The sequence below is a fragment of the Cetorhinus maximus genome, chromosome 2 (assembly GCF_964194155.1).
Source record: "Cetorhinus maximus chromosome 2, sCetMax3.hap1.1, whole genome shotgun sequence".
Taxonomy (NCBI): Eukaryota; Metazoa; Chordata; class Chondrichthyes; order Lamniformes; family Cetorhinidae; genus Cetorhinus; species Cetorhinus maximus.
The window spans coordinates 11,471,137-11,493,435 of record NC_135880.1 but is presented as its reverse complement, the minus strand read 5'-3'; the positions used below and the strand labels follow the sequence as shown (position 1 = coordinate 11,493,435).

General features: G+C 41.6%; 1 protein-coding gene across 4 annotated transcripts in view; it reads right to left on the bottom strand.

The window, feature by feature from the left end:
- Nucleotides 1-22,299, bottom strand: part of htt (huntingtin) — a 231,156-nt gene that overhangs the window by 199,009 nt on the left and 9,848 nt on the right. For all 4 annotated transcript variants that reach the window (XM_078561165.1, XM_078561183.1, XM_078561173.1 and 1 more), the window contains exons 2-6: nucleotides 9,479-9,562; nucleotides 7,372-7,492; nucleotides 5,694-5,753; nucleotides 3,712-3,791; nucleotides 2,557-2,695 (exon numbers count right to left, since the gene is read on the bottom strand). In XM_078561165.1, the coding sequence (XP_078417291.1) occupies nucleotides 2,557-2,695; nucleotides 3,712-3,791; nucleotides 5,694-5,753; nucleotides 7,372-7,492; nucleotides 9,479-9,562 (484 nt within the window). The remainder of the gene's footprint in view (nucleotides 1-2,556; nucleotides 2,696-3,711; nucleotides 3,792-5,693; nucleotides 5,754-7,371; nucleotides 7,493-9,478; nucleotides 9,563-22,299) is intronic.

Here is a 22,299-nt window from a genome sequence, read left to right as displayed (position 1 = left end):
CATCACACTCCTGACTTGTGCCTTGTAGATGGTAGACAGGCTTTGGGGAGTCAGGAGGCGAGTTACTCATCGCTGGATTCATAGTCTCCGCCCCACTCTTGTAGCCACAGTATTTATATGGCTAGTCCAGTTCAGTTCCTGGTCAATAGTAACCCCCAGGATGTTGATAGTGGGGGATTCAGTGACGGTAATGTCGTTGAACGTCAATGGGAGATGGTTAGATTCTCTCTTGCTGGAGATGGTCATTGCCTGTGACCTCAGAAAGAAATGCTCTAGACAAGAGTGATCATAACATGATAGAATTTCACATTCAGTTCGAGAGTGAGAAATGTAGGTCCAAAACTCATGTCTTGAACTTAAATAAAGGCAATTATAAGGATACGAAAGCAGAATTGGCTAAAGTGGAATGGGAAAATAAGTTAAAAGGTAAGGTAGTAGAGAAGCAGTAGAGATATTTCATAACTTTCAACAAAGATACATTCCATTGTTGAGGAAGAAAGACTCTACAATGAGGATACATCATCCGTAGTTAACTCAGGAAGTTAAGATTGATATAAAATTTAAAGAAAAGATGCACAATGTTGCAAAGATTAGTGGTAGGCCAGAAGATTGAGAAAATTTTAGAAGCTTGCAACGGATGACTTGGAGGGAGAAATTAGAGTACGAGAGAAAACTAGCATGAAGTACAAAAACAGTAAAATCTTCTACAAGAATATATAATGGAAAACAGTAGCTAAAGTGAGCATTGGTCCCTTAGAGATAAGATTAGGGAATTAATAATGGGATTCAAGGAAATGGCAGAAACTTTGAACAAGTATTTTGTATCTGTCTTCATAGTAGAAACCACTACAAGCATCCCGAGAATAGCAGGAAAGTGGGGGGCAAATGGAAGGCAGGAACTTAAAATAAACACAGTCACTGGACAAAAACTACTAGGAAAACTAATGGGACTAAAGGCTGACAAGTCCCGTGGACCTGCATCCTCCTCCTTAAAGAAGTAGCTGCCGAGGTAGTGGATGCATTGGTTGTAATCTTCCAAAATTCCCTAGATTCTGCCAAGGTCTCAGCTGATTGGAAAGCTGCAAATATAACAGCACTATTCAAGATGGGAGGGAGACAGAAAGAAGGAAACTATACACCCAGTTAGTCTAACATCTGTCATTGCAAAAATGCTAAAATCCATTATTACGGATGTTTGTGGGGTGTGGGGTGATATATTAGCATGGTTAGAGGATTGGCTAACTACCAGGAAACAGTCAGGATAACTGGGTCATTTTCAAGCTGGCAAACTGAAGCTAGTGTAGTGCTGCAGGAATTAATGCTAGGGCTGAAACTATTTATGATTTATATTAATGACTTGAATGAAGAGGCCAACTATATTGCAGACAAAATTTGCTGATGATACAAAAATAGGTAGGAAAGTAAGTAGGAGGACACAGTGAGGGGTAAAGATAGGTTAAGTGAGTGGACAAAAATTTGGCAGGAGGAGTATAGAGTGGGAAAATGTGAAGTTGTCTACTTTGGTGGGAAGAATAGAAAATCAGATTATTTACCTGAAGACAGACTGCAGAATGCTGCAGGACAAAGGGATCTGGGTGTCCTTGTACATGAATCATAAAAAGTTAGCATACACATACAACAAGTAATCAAGAAGGCAAATGGAATGTTGGCCTTTATTGCAAGGGAAATGGAGCATAAAAACAGGCAAGTGTAGCTCAACTGGGCAGGGCATTGGTGAGGCCACACCTTGAAACCACATACAGGTTTGGGCTCAGTACTTCAGGAGGGATATACTGGAAGCAGTTCAGAGAAGGTTCACTCGGCTGATTCATGGGATGAAGGGGTTGTCTTATGAGGAAAGGTTGAGCTTATACTCAATGGGGATTCGAAGAATGACAGGTGACCTTAGTAAAAAATATGAGATTCTTAGAGGGCTTAACAGAGTAGATGCTGAGAGAATGTTTCCGCTCATGGGGAAATCTAGAATGAGGGGGCACAGTTTAAGGGGGTTCCAATTTAAGACAGAACTGAGGAGGAATTTCTTCTCTGAGAGGGTCGTTAGCCTTTGGAATTCTCTCCCCCAGACAGCTACAGGGGCTAGGTCATTGAACATATTCAAGGCTTATACAAATTTTTGATCAAGAAGGCAGTCAAGGATTATGGAGGGCAGGCAAAAAAGTGGAGTTAAGGCCACAGTCAGATCAGCCATGATGTTATCGCATGGCTTGATGGGCCAAATGGTCTACTCCTGCTCCTATTTCTTATGATCTTGTGATCTTATGGCTTAAGCTACTGAGAGATATCATCAAGGAACCTAAACTGTCTGGACAAAATTACTTTATCGGCTGTTAGCTGAGATTTTAAACGGGTCAACTCAAATTAAATTCTATCACACCCTATTTTAATAAGAACGCATTAATTGTCAAAAAGTCAATATCACACAATAAAGCTGCTCTGTTTAAAAGGTTCAATGAAGTGTGATGTAGATCTATTATAAAAGAACTAAATGAAGCACCATCTCCACAGCCAAGTACTAAGTGGCTGAATAAAGTATACCTTGATTTCACTGTCATTTGCGAAGTTGCCCAGAGCCATCATGATCTTTGGCAAAGCACCAGCCAGAGTCTCCTGCACAGATTCTTCCGATCGCTTGCTGATCCGGGCCAGACAGGGAAGCAGGTTTACAAGGTATGGTCTAGATGGCGTAGGAGGGGGTGGAAAAGAAACAATTTTACCCGCTGAAGACAAAAGGAAGGACCAAAGAATAAGTCTAATATTGCCAGGTCTAAATTTCCAGTCTCTAGAGTAAGGATTTTCCCAAATAGGATTTATTTTTATACTTTTCAAAAACTTTTACAACATTATGAGCATTATGAACTTATGGTGTGTCTTCAGCAAGATGATCTGCAATAGAAAACATTCATATTTTGAATTTCCAAATGGTTTGGCCAGTTTGGTTTCATCATTAGACCCACTGCCTGGCACCGTGACAGCCTGGCACGTTTGGAAACATAGGAAAATAAGAAGAGCAACAGCATGAAGTGGGGAGATGAGAGTTTGACTTTGTACCTTCACAATTTTGCAAGGAGGTTCCTGGTCTTCATTCAGCACTGCAGCATGGCTGCTGGGGTTGGGAATGGGCAAGTTACAAAGGGGGAAGGGAGCAAAAGTACAAAATGAGGAATCTCGGCTTAGCCATTCTCTTGGCAACAAGCAACGAGGGTGTTTTGCCTATTAGTTGCTTTCAGTCACAGAATGCTCATGGATCTGAAGGGTTAACAAGGAATGTAATAGGATAAAATATTCTCAAATTGCACACGCTCAGTGTCTTGAAGTTATGATCTTAGTCATTGCTCGAGCAATTTTGCATTACACAGCAGATACTGCAAACATTATTAGACTTGACAAGCTTGCTTGGAGTAGATGCTGAGTTCAACTGTAAATGGGTGCTAAATTGACAGGCGTAGCTGAAGATCAGGAATCCCAGAATACCAAACGATATAAAAATCAGGTTCCTCACTAATAAACCTGAGTCATGTGTTCAACCTATGGAACAACCACCTCGCACTATATAAACTAAACCTTTTAAAAACACCTAAATTAAGATTGATTTGAACAGAAAGAGCCCTGGATAACATCAATCGGGAACAGTTTTACAGCCTGAAGACAGCAGACAATTACCAGAAAAGATATACGTGATATACAACGGACCTGCACTTCTGTGGACGAACAAGGTGAGCCAGCTCAGCAAATCTCCAAAGTGCAGCCCGTAAACTCCTTGATGGGCCATTCTGTGAAAGTGAGGGGGAAAGAACAATTGCTCAAGCAGCACTATCATACTTTGTTGAAAGTAATTTGATTACGCACCTCCCAAATCAGAAACCTCAACCAACAAAAGGCAACAACATCAGAAGACCATTATCTCCAAGTTTCCCTCCAGGTCTCACACCATCCTGACATGGACACATGTCATCGTTTTATCATCATCGCTGGGTTAAAACCCTGAAACTTCCCACCTAACAGCAATGTGGAAGCACCTTCACCACACAGATTGCAGCGGTTCAAGAAAGTTGCTCACCACCACCTTCTCAAGGGGAACTAGGGATGGGCATGCATCAGCTATGGCTTAGTAGGTAGCACTCTTGCCCCTGACTTAGAAGATTGTAGGTTCAAGCCCTACGGCAGAGATCCGAGCACAAAAATCTAGGCTAACAGTCTGGGGCAGTACTGAGGAAATGGCTGCATCATTGGAAGTGTTATCTTTCCGATGAGACGTTAAAACAGATACCCTGTCTGCCTTAAATAAAAACAGAAAATGCTGGGAAAACTCAGCAGGTCTGGCAGCATCGGTGGAGGGAGAAAAAAAGTTAACGTTTCGAGCCTGTCTGCATTCTCAGGTGGACTTGAGAGATTCCACGGCCAACATATCCATCTCTCAAATCAACATCACTGAATCAGGTCAACTGTTTTCTCCCTATCTCATTGCTGTTTGTGAGAGTTTGCTGTTATGGCTACTACATTTCCATCATCACGACGCTACAAAAAAAGTGCTTCATCTGTGTAAAATGCTTTAAGAAGTTATGAAAGTCTTTCTTTTAAATGCTGACCAGGCTAACAACATCCACATCCCAAAAATAATTTATTTTAAAAACTCCCAACTACAAAATCTTTGAGCAGCCCAGTTAAGATACGCCATGACCCATCTACTAACTAGAAAGTACAGTTATTATGCATTATTCCCGATGCTGCAATTCAGAGTTTGTCAATACACCGCCATTTTTTTTTTTTTACATTCGTTCATGGGGTGTGGGTGTCGCTGGCTAGGCCAGTATTAATTGCCTAATTGCCCTTGTTCAGAGGGCATTTAAGAGTCAACCACATTGCCGTGGGTCTGGAATCACACGTAGGCCAGCAGACCTCCTTCCCTACAGGACATTAGTGAACCAGGTGGGTTTTTACAACAATTGGCAATGGTTTCGTGGTCATCAGATTTTTAATTCCAAGTTTTTATTGAACTCAAATTTCACCATCTGCCGTGGTGGGATTCTAACCCGGGTCTCCAGAGAATTACTCTGGGTCTTCTGGAATACTAGTCCAGTGATAATACCATTATGCCGCCACCTCCCCCATGTCATCTTAACTTCGCCAAATAAGGTTTCTCCAAAATCCCCACCACCTCTTAATTTCAATGCTACTCAGCTTTAAACCATTCAGCCTGTACGTTCCAATTCCGCCTCCTACCAATCGAGTTATTCAAGTCTAACCACACTGCTGCTGTCGAATCCTAATGCAGCCAAAGATCACAACCAATATTTAAACCTGAGCGTTTGGGGATATGCTGTTTGTAACGTTTGATTTGTTGAAGTTAAAATTCACCATTGTGGAATGTAAGAACTTAACACTTACAATAACTAAACACCAATACTTAGCCTTAAAATAAATATGCAAGACAATGTTGGTCAGCTCTATAAATCACTCTGATGTACCAGTTGGTAATTAAAAAGCAGATGTTCAATTTTTTTTTTTAAAATGACTATGCATTCCACTCCCAGATGCTATCTCTGTGAAGCCTGGTTTAAAAATTTCCCACTGACAATATATAATTACAGTAAACTCACCAAACAAAAGCTTTGCTGTGTATAATTACTTCTTAGAAACGTTTATTAGAAACATTTCACTGATCGCTTACCAACCTTTTTAATTTCTTTATACAATTCTAGTTGTAACCGAGGCAGATTTGAGTCAGTTAGGGCCTATTAAAACAAAAAGGAAGATGGACCGTTTAGGTATATATTTAGAGCATTTTCATTTAACAACATTTCACAGCCTAAACCTGCAAAAAGCACAAACTTCAATATATTAGCATATGACTGCTCCAATGAACCTTCATTTTTCAGAATGCAATAGCAAACAGGTCAAAGAGATCAAGACTCCAAAGCAGAATCTTCCGATCTCATTACTTCTCTTCCTCCTCCCCATGTCCTTACTGCATTGAAATCAGACCCCTTGCCCAATCTCTAACTCATTTCTTCATTCCTCCTTCCCACGACCCTCAACCTTTTACAAGCACCAGGTTTGGCGTCATGACTGTGTGATCATTATTTACTTTTTCCTTTCACTCTTCTCAAACTCCATGGTGCCTTGAACAGGCTGCCTTCACCATTCATCCTGGTTTCTCAATTTCAGTAAAGAGCATAACTGTTGCATTGGGTATCATCCAGGACATGTGCCACAGACATAAAATGCCCCACACCCTGCTACTTTGCACAATGTATAGGTTCTGGAAGAAGACCATTGGGTTTTAGGTAAGTCAAACAGGACACAAGTACCAAAAGACGGTTAAAATCTTGGACAGCAAGCCTGCACTCTGCCATTATACTTCCCTTTCTTTTGGCCATTTCTGATGGGGATTGTAGCTTAACGCAGGGGTGGCCAATATTCCCAAACAGAAGGACGGAGGTTGGTGTCAAAACCAGTGAGCATGCCACAGGATTATGTTGAAATTAAAGTCCTTGTAGACAAAAGATTGCAACACCCACACACTCAAATAACACAATCACACAAAAGGCAAGCGAGACCAAATACATGAAACAGTGAAACAAAATTACAGACCCACACACCCCCTTGTTCTCACCCGATCCGTTTCTGTGGGAGCACGAGCACTTGCCAGGGATGGCGATATCAAGGATACAGAAAGAGAGAGCAAGGAAGGGGGCTGAAGTGTTGTGGATATGACAGCCAAGAGAAGGAGCCAATGAATCAAAATGTTTCATCATTGGTTGTCCTCATTGAGTCACAATAGCAATAAAAGCATTTCACTTATTAATAGAAACCGCTAACGACGAGTGATTTTAACAGCAAACCATTAACATCCCACGCCGAGTCCTCTGATTTCTGCAATCTAACCATTTCCTTACATTCTCTTCCCTCTACATTCCCCTATCCCCCACACACACATTTTTCATCTGCTTACAAAATGAGACTTACTCCAGTCCTTTCATGGTGAAAGTTTAACTGAGTGGGCAAATGAATTATTTAAAATGGATCATGGCTCACTCTGGTTAGTCAAGCATCAGTCTCAAGTCACAGATTCACATTGCAATCCTCTTATTCGTACCTGTAACTTATCCAAATCTCTACCTTGATATATATCAAAACCTATCACCCTTTTTGACCCAGAACAACCCTATTATGTTTTGCCCCCATCGTCAGTGATGAGCAACTAACTCTCCGGTACCACACATGCATACACAAGTTTACCTTCTGCAAGTACAGGAAACAAAACCCAATTCTCACTGAAGTCTCTCCCCACTTGACAGAGACTGACATTTGGGTTGCTGCACTGGCAGAGCAGTCTAAAAGTTAACTTACCTTAATAATTTTATTTAAACATTCATCTGCTACCATCCGGACATCGGACTCTGTGTCATCGCAACACAGCAGAAACATTTCCATTGCGATCCCCAACAACTTCTGAAATTCTGGTGAGTTCCTGAAAAAAAAACGCAAGTAGACATAGTTGGGGGAAAAAGGGTTGGCATTTGTCCTTAAATTACAAATTATTTTTCCCAGCTGATCTCTGGTCATGGTATATTTAAGTAAACATTTATAAAGTGCCTCCCAATGCGCTTCACACCAACAGTATCAAAAAAACATTGACACCAAACCATATAAGGAGACACTCGGACAGGACAGTCTTGGTCAAAGGGGTAGGCTTTAAGAAGTATCTTACAGGATGAAAGGGAGAAGTAGAGAGGCACAGTGGTTCAGGGATGGAATTCTCGAGCTTAGGGCCTGGACAGCTGCAGGCTGCCAATGATAGAACAAAGGAAATTGGGGATGCACATGGGGTCAGAATTGGAAAAGTGGAGAGGGCTGGCAGAGGTGCAACCATGGAAGGATTTGAAAGCAAGGATGAGAAAGTTAACGTTGAGGCTTGGGCCAGACGTGGGTAAATGAGCACAGTGATTCTCCAGTGATGCTGCTCACAACAGTCAGACCGCGCTGGTTTTATACAGGCAGGAGCATTACACCATTAACACACAACATATTATTACACTGTTAAAATCTAGCTTTTTTTAATTTGGCACCCCTTGAAGGTCATGAGCTGTGATTGCTGTCTGCTACTCACCACCTCACACTTTCTATAATGAAATTCATTTGCCAATTATACACTCATTCTACGACTTTATTAACGTCTTTTTGTAATTTATCGCAGTCATCCTCTGTACAATTTGATGCCATCTGCAAAATTTAGAAATAGTATCCAAAGTACTGAGTCCAAATCTATTATAAATAGCAAACAGTGGTCTCAGCACAGATACCTGTGGAACACCACTTTCCACCTTTTGTCAGTCTGAGTAGTCACCCCTAGCTACTACCGTGTTTTCTGTTCAGCCAACTTACTATTCATTCTGCTATCAGTCCTGATTCCACATCCTCTGACCTTAGTCATGAGTTTACTATACAATATCTCATTGAAGGCCTTTTGAAAATCCAAATACATTACAACGATTACAACACTACCCTTCTCTGCTCTTTTCGTTATTTCTTCAAAGAATTCAGTAACATTGGTCAAGGAGGACCAGCTCTTTTGAAGTCTGTGTTGACTATTCTTTGCTATATTTTTAATGTCTAGATGTTCTTCTATTCTATTTTTCAAGATGCAATAGAGGTGAAACTACCTGGTTGAAAGTTCCCTGGGCTTTATTCTATCACCCTTTTTAAATATAGGGACATCAGCTATCGCCAATTCTCTGGCACTACTCCCTTTTATGTAATAGAGCCTTTACTATTTCTACCCCAGCTCCCTTTAACGTCCATCTGGAGCGGCATCTATCCTCTCTGTTTGGTTACCTTATCAATCATCTCCCTTCATTTCTGTCTTCAACGTCTTTATATCTTTTGATCTCTTCTAATGATGTCATGGCCACATTGTTGGTCTCCGGGGTAAACGCTAAAGCCAAGTAATTATTCATTATTTCTGCCATTTCGCTCTCATTATCTGAATTTATCTTGTGCATCCCTTGATGGTCAGATCACAATCCTGACTTTCCTTTTGTTATTTGTGTGGGTGTAGAATAGTAAATTTCTTTTTATATTCTTTGATGATTCAATTTCATACTTCCTCTTGGTTTCTTTTTTTTTTAAACTTCTTTCTGAAATCTCTTTGTATTCCCTTTTGCCACCCTTTTAGTTTACTATGTATTTAGAGTATGCCTTTGTCTTTACTTTCAATTTTTCCACCCATCACTTTGCTCATCTATCTCGTTATTGATTATTTTGTTCTTTTCTTAAGCAGACTCCTGGACTCTATTGAATGTTGCAGAACAAGAGATTTATTCCTCGATTCACACAAGAATTGCTCAAGCAATATCAATGGAAGTTCAGTGGGTCATTTTCAAAATTACGAGTTATTCTAAATGCAAAGTAACTCCCGAGCACAAATTCAAAAAATATTAAAATGCAACTAATTTACCTAAGAGACTGTGCGACTATATTTTCACATATGGTCAGGCAGTGAGTTACACGGTCCTTTTTGGTTGTGGCAGATTCTTTCTTCCTGGAGAAAATAGAAACAAGAACAGCAATTAGCCACCTACATACGTGTTCAGAATTTCACCACCATCTTTCAACAATAGCGTTTCAAAGAAAATAACTTTCCCCACAATTGCAGACCACAATTAATCAACTTTTACTTGATGTTTTTCAAAGGCACCAGTAAAATGCCCATAGTATTGCTTGTAGGATCATGGAATGATACATGACAGAATGACACATGGCATTCGGTCCTACCTTAAGACGTAGGGGCAGAAGTAGGCCATTCGGCCCATCGAGTCTGCTCCACCATTCAATGAGATCATGGCTAATCTGATAATCCTCAACTCCACTTTCCTACCTTTTCCCCATAACCCTTGATTCCCTTACTGATTAAAAATCTGTCTATCTCAGCCTTGAATATACTTAATGATCCAGCTTCAATTGCCCTCTGTGGTAAAGAATTCCACAGATTAATTACCATCTGAGAGAAGAAATTCCTCTTCGCCTCGTTTTAAATTGGCGACCCCTTACTCTGAGATTGTGCCCTCTGGTCCTAGACTCTCCCACAAGGGGAAACAATCTCTCAGCATCTAGCCTGTCAAGACCCCTAAGAATCTTATATGTTTCAATAAGGTTGCCTCTCATTCTTCTAAACTCCAATGAGTACAGGCCCAAGCGGCTCAACCTCTCCTCATAAGAAAATCCCTCCACATCCAACATCAACCTAGTTAATCTTCTCTGGACTGCCTCCAATGCCAGTATATCTTTCCTTAGATAAGGGGACCAAAATTGTTCACAGAATTCTAGGTGTGGTATAACTAATGTCTTGTATAGTTTTAGCAAGACTTCACTATTTTTATCACAAACAAAAACAGAAAATGGAAAAACTCAGCAGGTCTGACAACATCTGCATCCATATGGACTCGAAACGTTAACTCTGTCTTTCTCTCCGCAGATGCTGTCAGACCTGCTGAGTTTTTCCAGCATTGTTTTTGTTTCAGATTTCCAGCATCTGCAGTATTTTGCCTTTATTTTTCCTATTTTTATACTCCATTCCCTTCGAAATAAAGGCCAACATTTCATTTGCCTTCCCTATTACCTGTTGAACTTGTATGTTAGCTTTTTGGGATTCATGCACAAGGACTCCCAAAGTGCTCCAGCCTTCTGAATCTTTCTCCATTTAAATAATGTTCGCATAATCTCTCATTTTCCCACATTATATTCTATCTGCCACTTTTTTGCCCACTCACTTAACCTGTCTATATCCCTCTGTAGACTCCTTGTGTCATCCTCACCACTTGCCTTCCCACCTATTTTTGTATCATCTGCAAATTTAGTGATAGTACATTCGCTTCCCTCATCTAAGTCATTAATTTATATTCTAAATAGTTGTGGCCCTAGCACGAATCCCTGTGGCACTCCACTAGTTACAGGTTGCCATCCTGAAAATGCCCCCCTTATCCCAACTCTGTCTTCTAATAGTTAGCCAATCCTCTATCCATGCTAATAAACTACCCCCAACACCATGGGCTCTTATTAAGTAGCCTTACGTGCGGTACCTTATCAAACGCCTTTTGGAAATGCGAATATATTATATCTACTGGTTCCCTTTCATCTATCCTCTTTGAAAGAACTAAAGCAATCAGTCCCATTCCCCCACTCTTTCCCTGGGGCTCTGAACTTTATTTCCCTTCAAGTATTTATCCACTCCCCTTTGCTTGAAAAACTTCCCAACTTTCCTCTTTATGCTACTAGTATTTATTTCTTCTGGTTAATTGATTTACTGATCAGAGGCTGTGCAATGCTGGAGTTAGCGGCTAAAGTAAAGATTTTTATTCTTTCACAGAATGTGGGCATCACAGGCTATTATTTTTATTGCCCATCCCTAAATGCTCTTGAGAAGGTGGTGGTGAACTGCCTTCTTGAACCACTGCAGTCCATGTGGTGGAGGTACATCCACATTGCTGTTAGGAAGGGAGTTCCAGAATTTTGACCCAGCATCAGTGAAAGAAAGGTGATACAGTTCCAAGTCAAGACAGTGTGTAGCTTGGAGGAAAACTTACAGGTGTGGCGTTCCCATGCATCTGCTACCCTTGTCCTTCAAGGTGGTAGAGGTCATGGGTTTGGAAGGTGCTTTGGTGAGTTACTGCAGTGCATCTTGTAGATGGGTACACACTGCTGCCTGTGTTGGTGGTGGGGGGAGTGGATGTTGAAGGTGGTGGACAAGGTGCTGATCAAATGGGCTGCTTTGCCCTGGATAGTGTCAAGCTGCTTGAGTGTTGTTGGAACTGCACTCATCTAGGCAAGTGGAGAGTATTCCATCACGCTCCTGCCTTGTAGATGACAAACAGGCTTTGGGGAGTCAGGAGATGAGTCAACATCTAAGTGCTGGAAAGTGGCTGAAGGAAAGCATGATAAAGGGATAAGTGCAAAGAGGATTAAGACCGCTGCTGCCGCTTTTGTAGAGGATAAACACCAAGAGGGACTGGTCGGTTGATCAGATTGCTCTCATGTTGCAATTTCTATTTAACAACCTGATCACTCTCTCAAACCCTCTTGCAATTTAGAAGAAAACACTATTAAAAGACACACGCACACAGGATGTTATTGTGGAAATACAGCCAATATCAATCCTGTTACAAACCACATGCGGAGCCAAAATGGCAGTTATAAGCATCAGATCAAATCTGCAATTTCAAAATGGGCATTGAAATTTGCAAGCAATAATGGGCTCCATACTATAGGGAGGGAGTGGAGACTTTAAAGAGGGTGCAGGACGATACTTGGTATGAAGAAATAAAAATTCCAAAGTAACACAGGAAACAATACGAGTGGTGAATCTTTGGAATTCTCTCCATAGGCTGATATGATAGAACCATTTAAAATTATGAAAGGATGGAACAGAGCAGACATTCCCTTGAGCACAGAAAATTAATGGGTGATCTAACTGAGGTGCTTACGATGATTTGATAGGATAGCTAGAGAAAAGGCATTTTCTCCAGTGGCAGACGTCCAAATCAAGGGGACATAACCTTAAAATTAGGGTTAGGTCATTCAGGAGTGAAGTCAGGAAGCATTCTTCATACAAAGGGTGCCCCTCGCCTCCCCTAAAAGGCTGGGGACCAATTTCAAAACTGACAGAGAGGGTATGAAGGTTTACTGAACCAAGGTGTGTAAATGAAGTTGACTGAGATACATATCAACTACGATCCAATTGAATAGGGTGACAGTAGTATAGTGATAGTGTCACTTGACAAGTAATCCAGAGGCCTGGACTAATGCTCCAGAGACACAAGTTCAAATCCTACCATAGATTTGATGGCCTGATGTCAGTAGTAGGGAAAATGCTTGAACCTATTATAAAGGATATGATAACTGGGCACTTAGAAAATAATGGTACAATTGGACAGAGTCAACATGGATTTATGAAAGGGAAGTCATTTTTGACAAACCTGTTGGGAGTTTTTTTTTTTAAGACTGTTACCAGCAGAACAGATAAGGGGGAGCCAGTGAATATGGTATTTTTAGATTTTCAGGGGGCTTTCAATAAGTTCTCAACAAGAGGCTAGTAAGCAAATTTAAGGCACATGGGATTGGGGGTAATATGCTGGCGTGGACCGAGGATTAGTTAGCAGACATAAAATAGAGACTAGGAATAAATGGATCATTCTCAGGTTGGCAGGCTGTGACTAGTGGAGTACCACAAGGATCAGTGCTTGGGCCCCAGCTATTCACAATCTAAATCAATGATTTGGATGTGGGGACCAAATGTATTATTTCCAAGTTTGCTGACGGCACAAAACTTGGTGGGAATGAGAATTGTGAGGAGGATGCAAAGAGGCTTCAAGGGGGTTTAGGCAAGCTAAGTGAGTGGGCAAGAACATGGTAGATGGAATATGATATGGAAAAAAAATGTGAAATTATCTACTTTGGTAGGAAAAATAGAAATACAGAACATTTCTTAAATGGTGAGAGATTGGAAAGTGTTGATGTCCAAAGGGACCTAGAAGTCCTTGTTTATAAGTCACTAAAAGCTAACATGGAGGTGCAACAAGCAATAAGGAAGGCAAATGGTATGTTGGCCTGTTTCACAAGAGGGTTTGAGTACAGGAGTAAAGAAGTCTTGCTGCATTGTATAGAGCCTTGGTCAGACCTCACCTGGAGTGTCGTGTACAGTTTTGGTCTCCTTACCTAAAGGAGCAGATAACTGCTATAGAGGGAGTGCAACGAAGGTTCACCAGACTGATTCCTGGATTGGTGAGATTGACGAGACTGGGCCTTTATTCTCTGGAGTTCAGAAGAGTTGATTTCATTGAAGCATACAAAATTCTTACAGGGCTCAACAGGGTAGATGCAGGAAGGGTGTTTTCCCTGGCTTGGGTGGGTTGTTCTAGAAGCAGAGGGGAGAGTCTCAGAATAAGAGGCAGGCCATTTAGGACTGAGGTGAAGAGGAATTTCTTCACTCAGAGGGTGGTGAATCTATGGAATTCTCTCCCCCAGAAGGCTGTGGAGGGTCAATCACTGAGCATGTTCAAGACTGAGATCGATAGATTTCCAGATATTTAAAACATCAAGGGATATGGTTATCGTGCAGGAAAATGGCATTGAGGTAGAAGATCAGCCATGACCTAGTTGAATGGTAGAGCTGGTTCGAGGGGGCAAATGGCCTACTCCTGCTTCTATGTTCCATTGAGCTGGCCTTGCAAGCCACTTAGTTGTGTCAAATCACTACAGAAAAAAGTAGCATGGGTACAGCTACACCACATGGACTACAGCAATTCAAGAAGGCAGTGGCTCACCACCATCGCTTCAAGGGCAATTAAGGATGGACAGTAATACTGGCCTTGCCAGCAACAGTCATATCCCAAGAATGAATAAAGAATACCAGGGGGTGGAATTGCCCCCTCTTCTTTCTATGTAGAAAGCAGCAAGCTGTTTCCAGCAGTTGAGGAGTTAGGACAAGGGACCACAAATGCAAGAATAAATGTGAGATATTTAGAACAGAGCAAGGGAAACCTCTTTACATGGAGACTTGTGAGGCTGTGCAAGTTACTTATTAGGTTAGCGGTCAAGGAAGAAACTCTCTCAGCATTCATGATTAGATTGGATAGGTGGATGAAGTAAATCAGAATAAAAGGGTATGAGAGCACATGAGGGTAGGTATATGTGATTAGGACTATTTGCTTACATGGAGGGTAAATGTCAACAGTCACTGGTTGGGATGATGTGTAGTGAGGTGGAAAGCTATGCTAACTGAAATGACTGACTGGAGGTGTAGAAGTTTGGCTCAGGATAACTCATGTCCCTAACTGTGGGAATTATCAGGGCTGCTTGGTCTTGGCCAACGCACCACACTACCCCACCCACCCAAAAACCCGACCTGACCACCCCCCAAACATAAGGACACATGCATGCGCACACAGTGTCTATGGACTCCAGAGGACTCAGTATTGTACGCTGACGTTTCAACATGTTGCATCACAGCATCATCCAGCTCGTTTTTCACTTTTTATTCATTCCAACCCCCGCCCCTCCTCTCTAAGTCACAGCCTCCTTTTTGGACGGTTGCTCAACAGGCCTTGATCAGTCTCCAGTCCATTGAACAAGTGGCCTTTCTTCAGGTGGAAAACTCAACAAGTGTCAGCAGGATACACATTTATATGGGGTCTGACACTCCGTGCGCTCGGTCTCTCTCACACATGCACGTATACGAAAGATCAATGAATAATGATTGAAGGCAAAAATCCTGGCCAATTTCCCCTGCTGCCTCACTGAAACCACGGAACAGTGAATGCATTAAGAACCAACTCTTAGTGATAAATTACTAAATGCCCATTCCCAAGCCTTGGATAAAAAACCTGGTAAGCAGAAGGCCAGCCAGCAGGAGGGTTCTCCAGGGTCCCAGACAGTATTAATTCCCCCCAGCCAACATAACCAAGAGCACAAAATTAGACGTCATTACAGTGCATAGTTCATGTGCACAAATCAACTGCCATGTTTCAATAGTGACGACACATCAAAATTACTTTGTTGGTTGTCCCTTTAGAGTACAACTCTAAAGAGGGTGCAGAAGCAGAGGGACCTGGGTGTATATGTGCATAAATTATTTAAGGTGGCACGAAAGGTTCAGAGAGCAGTTAATAAAGTTCACAGCATCCATATCCCATCAGAGCCTGGAAATTCTGCGGAGAGTAATTCACCTCCTGACTCCCCGAAGTCTGTCCGCCATCATTGTGACAGAATACTCTCCACATGCCTGGATGAGTGCAGCTCCAACAACACTCAAGAAGCTCAACACCATCCAGGACAAAGCAGCCTGCTTGGTTGGCACCATATCCAAAGCCTTAAACATTCACCCCCTCCACCACCAACGCACAGTAGCAGCACTGTGTACCATCTACAAGATGCACTGCAGCAACTCACCAAGGCTCCTTTGACAGCACCTTCCAAATCCACAATCTCTGCCACCTGGAAAGGCAAAGCAGCTGACACATAGAACACCACCACCACCTGGAAGTTCCCCTCCAAGCCACACACCATCCTGACTCAGAAATATATCACCGTTCCTTCACTGTCGCTGGGTCAAAATCCTGGCACTCCCTCCCTAACAGCACTATGGGTTACCTACACCACATGGACTGCAGCGGTTCAAGACAGCGGCTCACCATCCCCAGCTCAAGGGCCAATTAGGGATGGACTATAAATGCTGGTCTAGCCAGTGACACCCACTGGACCCATGAACTAATTGAATAAAGCCTTTTCTCTAGATTGTTATTAAGTTCCTCTCTCTATTTTGTCTCTTTTTTTTACTATTCTTGGGATGCTTTTTGTGTCTTCTACTGTGAAGCAGATACAAAATTCTTGTTTGAAGTCTCTGCCATTTCTTTGTTTCCCTTATTAATTCCCCATTCTCACCCTCTTAAGGGACCAACACGCGCTGCCACTACTCTTCCCTTTTATATACTTGTAGAAGCTCTTACTGTCTGTTTTTATATTTCTTGCTGGTTTTCTTCATTCTCCAATTTCTCCCTCTTTATGATTTTAAGTTATCTTTTGCTGGTTTCTAAAATGTTCCCAATCTTCTGGCCTACCACTAATCTTTGCAGCATTGTACATCTTTTCCTTCAATTTGATACCATCCTTAACTTCCTTATCCAAGGATGGCGCATCCTTCTCAAATACAGGATTTTGATGACCACAGGGACCCTAATTTGATCTGGAATAATTGCATAATATATTGCTCTGGCCATTAAAATAAACTGCCCTTTTAAAAAAAAATTGACTGAGGTAATAACTTGGTTCTGTATAACCCATATGACCCCAAATGATTCACAGAGGTGTTATGAAAACAATAATTGACACCAAGCCACATAAAGGATGGGAAATCACAGCATGGTCAATGAGGCAGGTTTTAAGGAATATCTTAAAAGGAGACGAGAGAGGGGTCTGTGGAGAGAATTCTTGAGTTTAAGGCCTAGTTAACTGGAGCCATGGGTGCCAATGGCGAAACGATTAATAAGACATGTGCAAGAGGTCAGAATTAGGGGAGCACAAAGGTTTGTAGAGCTGAAGGAGGTTACAGAGATAGGGAGCATCAAGATCATGGAGGAAACTGATCGTAAAGATAGGAATTTTTAAGTTTGAGGCATTGGTGGACTGGCCGGTCAATGGAGGTCAACAAGTATAGGAGTGATGGATGAATGGGACTTGGTGGAAGTTAGGGTACATGCAGCAGAATTTTGGATAAGCTGAAGTTTACTGAGGGCACTAGGTGTGAGGTCAGCCAGGAGAGCTCTGGATAGTCGACTCTAGAGGTAGCAAAGGCATGGATGAGGGTATAGCAGCTAATGAGCTGAACTAGGGGCAGAAACAGGCAACACTGCGGATACAGAAGTAGGCAAAGTTGGAGGAGAGGATATTAGGTCAGAAGCTCAGCTCGGGGTCAAATAAGACATAAAGGTTGCGAACGGCCTAGTTCATTTTTAAACAGTGGCGAGAGAGAGGGGTGGAGTCGGTATGGAAAAACAATTCAAAATATTCAACAAAATTACATTCCATTGAAGAACAAAAACTCAGCAAGAAAGACTCATCCATGGGCTCACTCAGGAAGTTAAGGATAGTGTTACATTAAAAGAGGAGTCCTATAACGTTGCAAAAAAACAGTAGCAAGCCTGAGGATTGGGAGTACTTCCAAAACCAGCAGAGGGCCACCAAAAAGTTGATAACAAGGGAAAAAATAGAATGAGAGTAAACTAGCCAGAAATATAAAAGCTCATACAATCTGTTTTAGAAGTATATAAAAGAAAAAGGGTAGCCACATTAAATATTGGTCCCTTAGAAGCAAAGACAAAAAAAATTATCTTGGCGAATAAGGAAATGGTAGAGGAATTGAACAAATATTTTGTGCCTGTCTTAACAGTAGAAAACACAACTTTCACATCAGAAACAGACAGTAGCCCTAGGGGTTAAAAAGGGTGATAAAATTAAGGAAATTAATATCAGCAGAGAAAAAGTATTGGAGAAACATAAGTATTGGAAAAACTAAAATGTGACAAATCCCTGGGGCCTGATGGCCTATACCCTAGGGTTCTAAAGGAAATAGCTGCAGAGATAGTGGATGTGCTAGCTATGATTTTCCAAAATTCCTTACATTTGGAAACAGTCCCATTAGATTTGAAGTTGAAAAATGTTACACCGCTTTCCAAGAAAGAAGGGAGAGAGAAAACCATAAGCTATAGGCCAGTCAGCCTAATATCAATTGTTGGGAAAATGCTGGAATCCATCATTAAGGATGTCTTAACAATGCATTTAGGAAAGCATGGTGCGATTAGAACAAGTCAATAGTGTTTTACTCAAGGGAAATCCTGTTTGCCAAATTTATTTTTTTAAGTTTTTTAAGGATGTAACTAGTAGGGTAGATAAAGGGGAACCAGTAGATGTAGCATACCTGGATTTCCAAAAGGCATTCAATAAGGTTCCACACAAAAGGTTAATAGGTAAAGTAAGGGCTCACAGAGTTGGGGTAATATTTTAGCATGGATAGAGGATTTTTTAACAGATAGAAAGTGTTATGGCCCACCCCCAGGTGAGGTTCCTCAAACTTGTTGATCCAGGTGAGACCCCTCAATTTGGCACCATCTGTCTGGGACACCCCCAAATTGTTATGCCCCAGGTGAGGAGGGATGAACTGGCTCCCTGTCCTAATTCACTCCTTCTGTTGGTCGCAACAAGATTTAATCAAAAAGGGACCCCTTTCGTGGATGCCTTTTTCCCAGACCCAATCATTCTGGTTTTGACGGAGCCAATTTGATCAGACTTTCTTGAGTTAAAGGCAAGAGTAAGTTTATTAACTACTAAAGGCAAGAAAGGATAAAACATTTGCATATATGGTCATACAGGTTAAAAGTAAGAAATAGCTTGAAATAAGTGAATATATATATATACACATGTTAAAAAAAAGTATATGGAACAGTCCCTGACTTGTAGGGAGTAGGTGATTGAGCATTGTGGCTGTTGCAATTTGAGATTCCAGTAGAATTGACTCCAGTAGATGAATAGTCAGTTTCAAGGTTCCAGTAGTGTTGAATTCAGTAGAGGGGGAGGGAGATCGAGATAACTGCAAAATGGTGATTTGCAGGGATACTGTGTGTGGCTGTTACTTCCGAGTCAAACTTCCAGCACTTGCTCTTTCAGAACGCCCACCAACATTCAGTCACCAGGGCCGCTTTTCAGCTCACTTTTAACCCCTCCTTTGTATATTCCAAGTGGGAAGCGAATTCACAAATCTGTCAGGACATTGCTCACAGGATTTCTTGATGAGACAATATTTATCTCCCATCATGTCCCATTGCTCCCTCTGGTAGAGACAATAAGTTTCTGGATGTCTTTAGAAGTACCTTGTCTGGCAACAGGATGGGGTTCATTATCTCTTCGGGAGTTACCCTGCAGCATTCCTGCTAGTGGCTTGTGTGCATTTTGGAAACTCAGGTCTTTTTTTTTTTAAAAAAGTCCAATATTTCCAGACGCAATTTGGTACAATTCGCTTGTACAAGGAATGCAGGTGGTTAGTTATACAGGTGCAACAAGCAATTAGGAACGCAAATGCCATGTTGGCCTTTATTGCAAGGGGATTGGAGTACAAGAACAAAGAAGTCTTGCTACATTTATACAGGGTTTTGGTGACTGTATGCAGTTTTGGTCTCCACATTTAAGAAAGGATATACTTGCATTGAAGGCGGTGCAGCGAAGATTCACTAATTTGGTCCCTGGGATGAGGGGGTTGTCCTATGATGAGAGGCTAAGTAAACTGGGTTAATGTCCTCTGGAGTTTCGAAGAATGAGAGGCAATCTCATTGAAACCTACACAAGGGTAGATGCTGAGAGATTGTTTCCGCTGGTTGGGGAATCTAAAAACAAGGGGGCAGATACTCAGGATAAGGGGCCGATCATTTAGGACTGAGATGAGGAGAAATTACTTCACTCAGAGGGTTGTGAATCTTTGGAATTCTCTACCCCAGAGGGTTGTGGATGCTGTATCATTGAATATATTTAAGGCTGGGATATACAGGTTTTTGGTCTCTCAGGAAGTTAAGGGATATGGGAGTGGGCGAGAAAATGGAGTTGCAGCCCAAGATCAGCCATGATCATATTGAATGGCAGAGCAGGCTTGGCAGGCCATAAGGTCTACTGCTGCTCCTATTTCTCGTGTTGAGTTTGTGGGAGGAACCAAAGACAATGGCAGACTGATTACAGCATAACTCAGGAATTACAACAATTCTTAAAGGTCTCTTTGTCTGTGTACATGGCATCATTCCAGACTATGTTTAGAGCAGGTAGGGTTAAAAATTGGGGCATTATTTTCCAATAACTATGGCAGGGTCAAATACTTTTCCAAACTATTTCTATTACAGCTGTTGCCTGTCAAGACTGTAAATGTCGGATCGACCCATGATACTTGAGCTCACGGATAACAGTCAACCCCAAGAGAATTCCTCGAGCAGTGTATATGCTGCAATTGCTTCAGCCGACAAAGTCTAACAGCTCAGGTAACCTGCGGTCATTAAGCATGACATCACCAGCTCACTCAGGCAACAGAACACAACCCACTCATGTCTAAGACAAAGATGACATGAATGCATTTTAAATTTTACAATGCAGCATATGCCCTTTATTATATGCTAGCCAAATGTAAGTTAGAAAAAAACTACTCGTGTAGCTAGTTGGCTAGATATATACTTGTCCTCTTCAAGGGCCAACGCAGGCACCATTCTCAGACCGCTACCCTAGTTAACACTGCAAAACTCATTGAGGGAAGGTCTGTTCTCCTATCTGTTTCTATTTTTTTCCCTTCTCTTCTCTCAACCCCGCCACTCCTCCATACCAAACCTCACCCATTGTTTTGAAAGTCGCCTTGGGGTGTTTTCAACATTAAAAGAACTAGAATCACATATTTAATAGCAACTTTCAGAGGGAATTGGTGAAGTACGTGAGGGGGAAAGTTTGCAAAGCTACAGGGAAAGAGAAGGGGGAGGAGGAAGTAGGGTCAACTGAATAGCTCTTCCAAAGAGCCAGCACAGGCACGATAGGTTGAATGGCCTCCTTTTGTGCTGTCCGATTCTGGGGTCTAAATAAAAGCAGATGTTCAGGTATTTTGGCACTTTTCCACAATGCAATAGGACCACGAAAAAATTTAAGTAACCTCAAGCCACACTAATAGAAATTAATTCCTACACGATAGCACGCATACACATACATATTTTAATTAAATTTAAAGATAATTTAATCTTGGAACTCCCTCCCTAACAGCAGACTGCTGCAATTCAAGGCGGCAGCTCACCAGGGCAATTAGGGATGGACAACAAATGCTGGCCCAGCCAGCAACCCCCACACCCCATGAAAGAATTTTTTTAAAAGTTAGACCTCTGGGATGGGGTCATTTTCTTTTACTGTTATCATTCATTTATATGTAATTTTTTAACGGACACACAAAGCGCTTGAAATAAATTTCTGTACGGACAATAAAGTGAATTGATTAAAACATGCCAACACATTAAAGCACAATAGGGCATGTACGTTCACCACCTCCGCAATGAGTATTCCTGATTGCAGCCATGCTGGTTAGAATAGCACAACAGAGGCAAGGTCGTTTCTCTCAAGGGTCAATTTCACTTTGCCATTGTCTCTTTCCTGGAGTTGCCAATCCTCCAGGCTTGTCCTTGAGCTTCCAGGAATTAAAGGTCAATCTCCTGGACATCGTCGCACTAACCCAGCAGAAAAATCATAAGTTTTATTTTTCCGTTTCTTTGAACAATTTTGTTCATTTCTTCCAAAATATTGAAGTCAAGGGAAAACGTGCAGCACTCAGGTCAGTTACAACTGGTGACCTCAGCCGAGGTCAGCATGATCTGTGGACTGGGAGCTCTCCCTGGTCTGAAAAGGTTGGGCCATTCACTGGATCAACTTGTTGAGCCAAAGGAACTATTATTAGCTCAATATATCACTTTATACATCACATTTGCTTCCATTTCACAGCAGCAGATAAGAAGAGCAAAGAAAGAAGATGAAACAACTGATCAGGAGGCCATTTTTTTTTTTTTAAAAAGAAACTCAACGAGTGCAACAAACAAAAAGTAAATCACGATGACGTACAACCTCAGTTCTCTTCAAGCTGTACCAAGCTGATAGAATTTACAGCACAGATACAGGCCTTTCAGCCCAATAGGTGTTTATGATCTACGTGTTCATCTAGCTTCCCCTTAA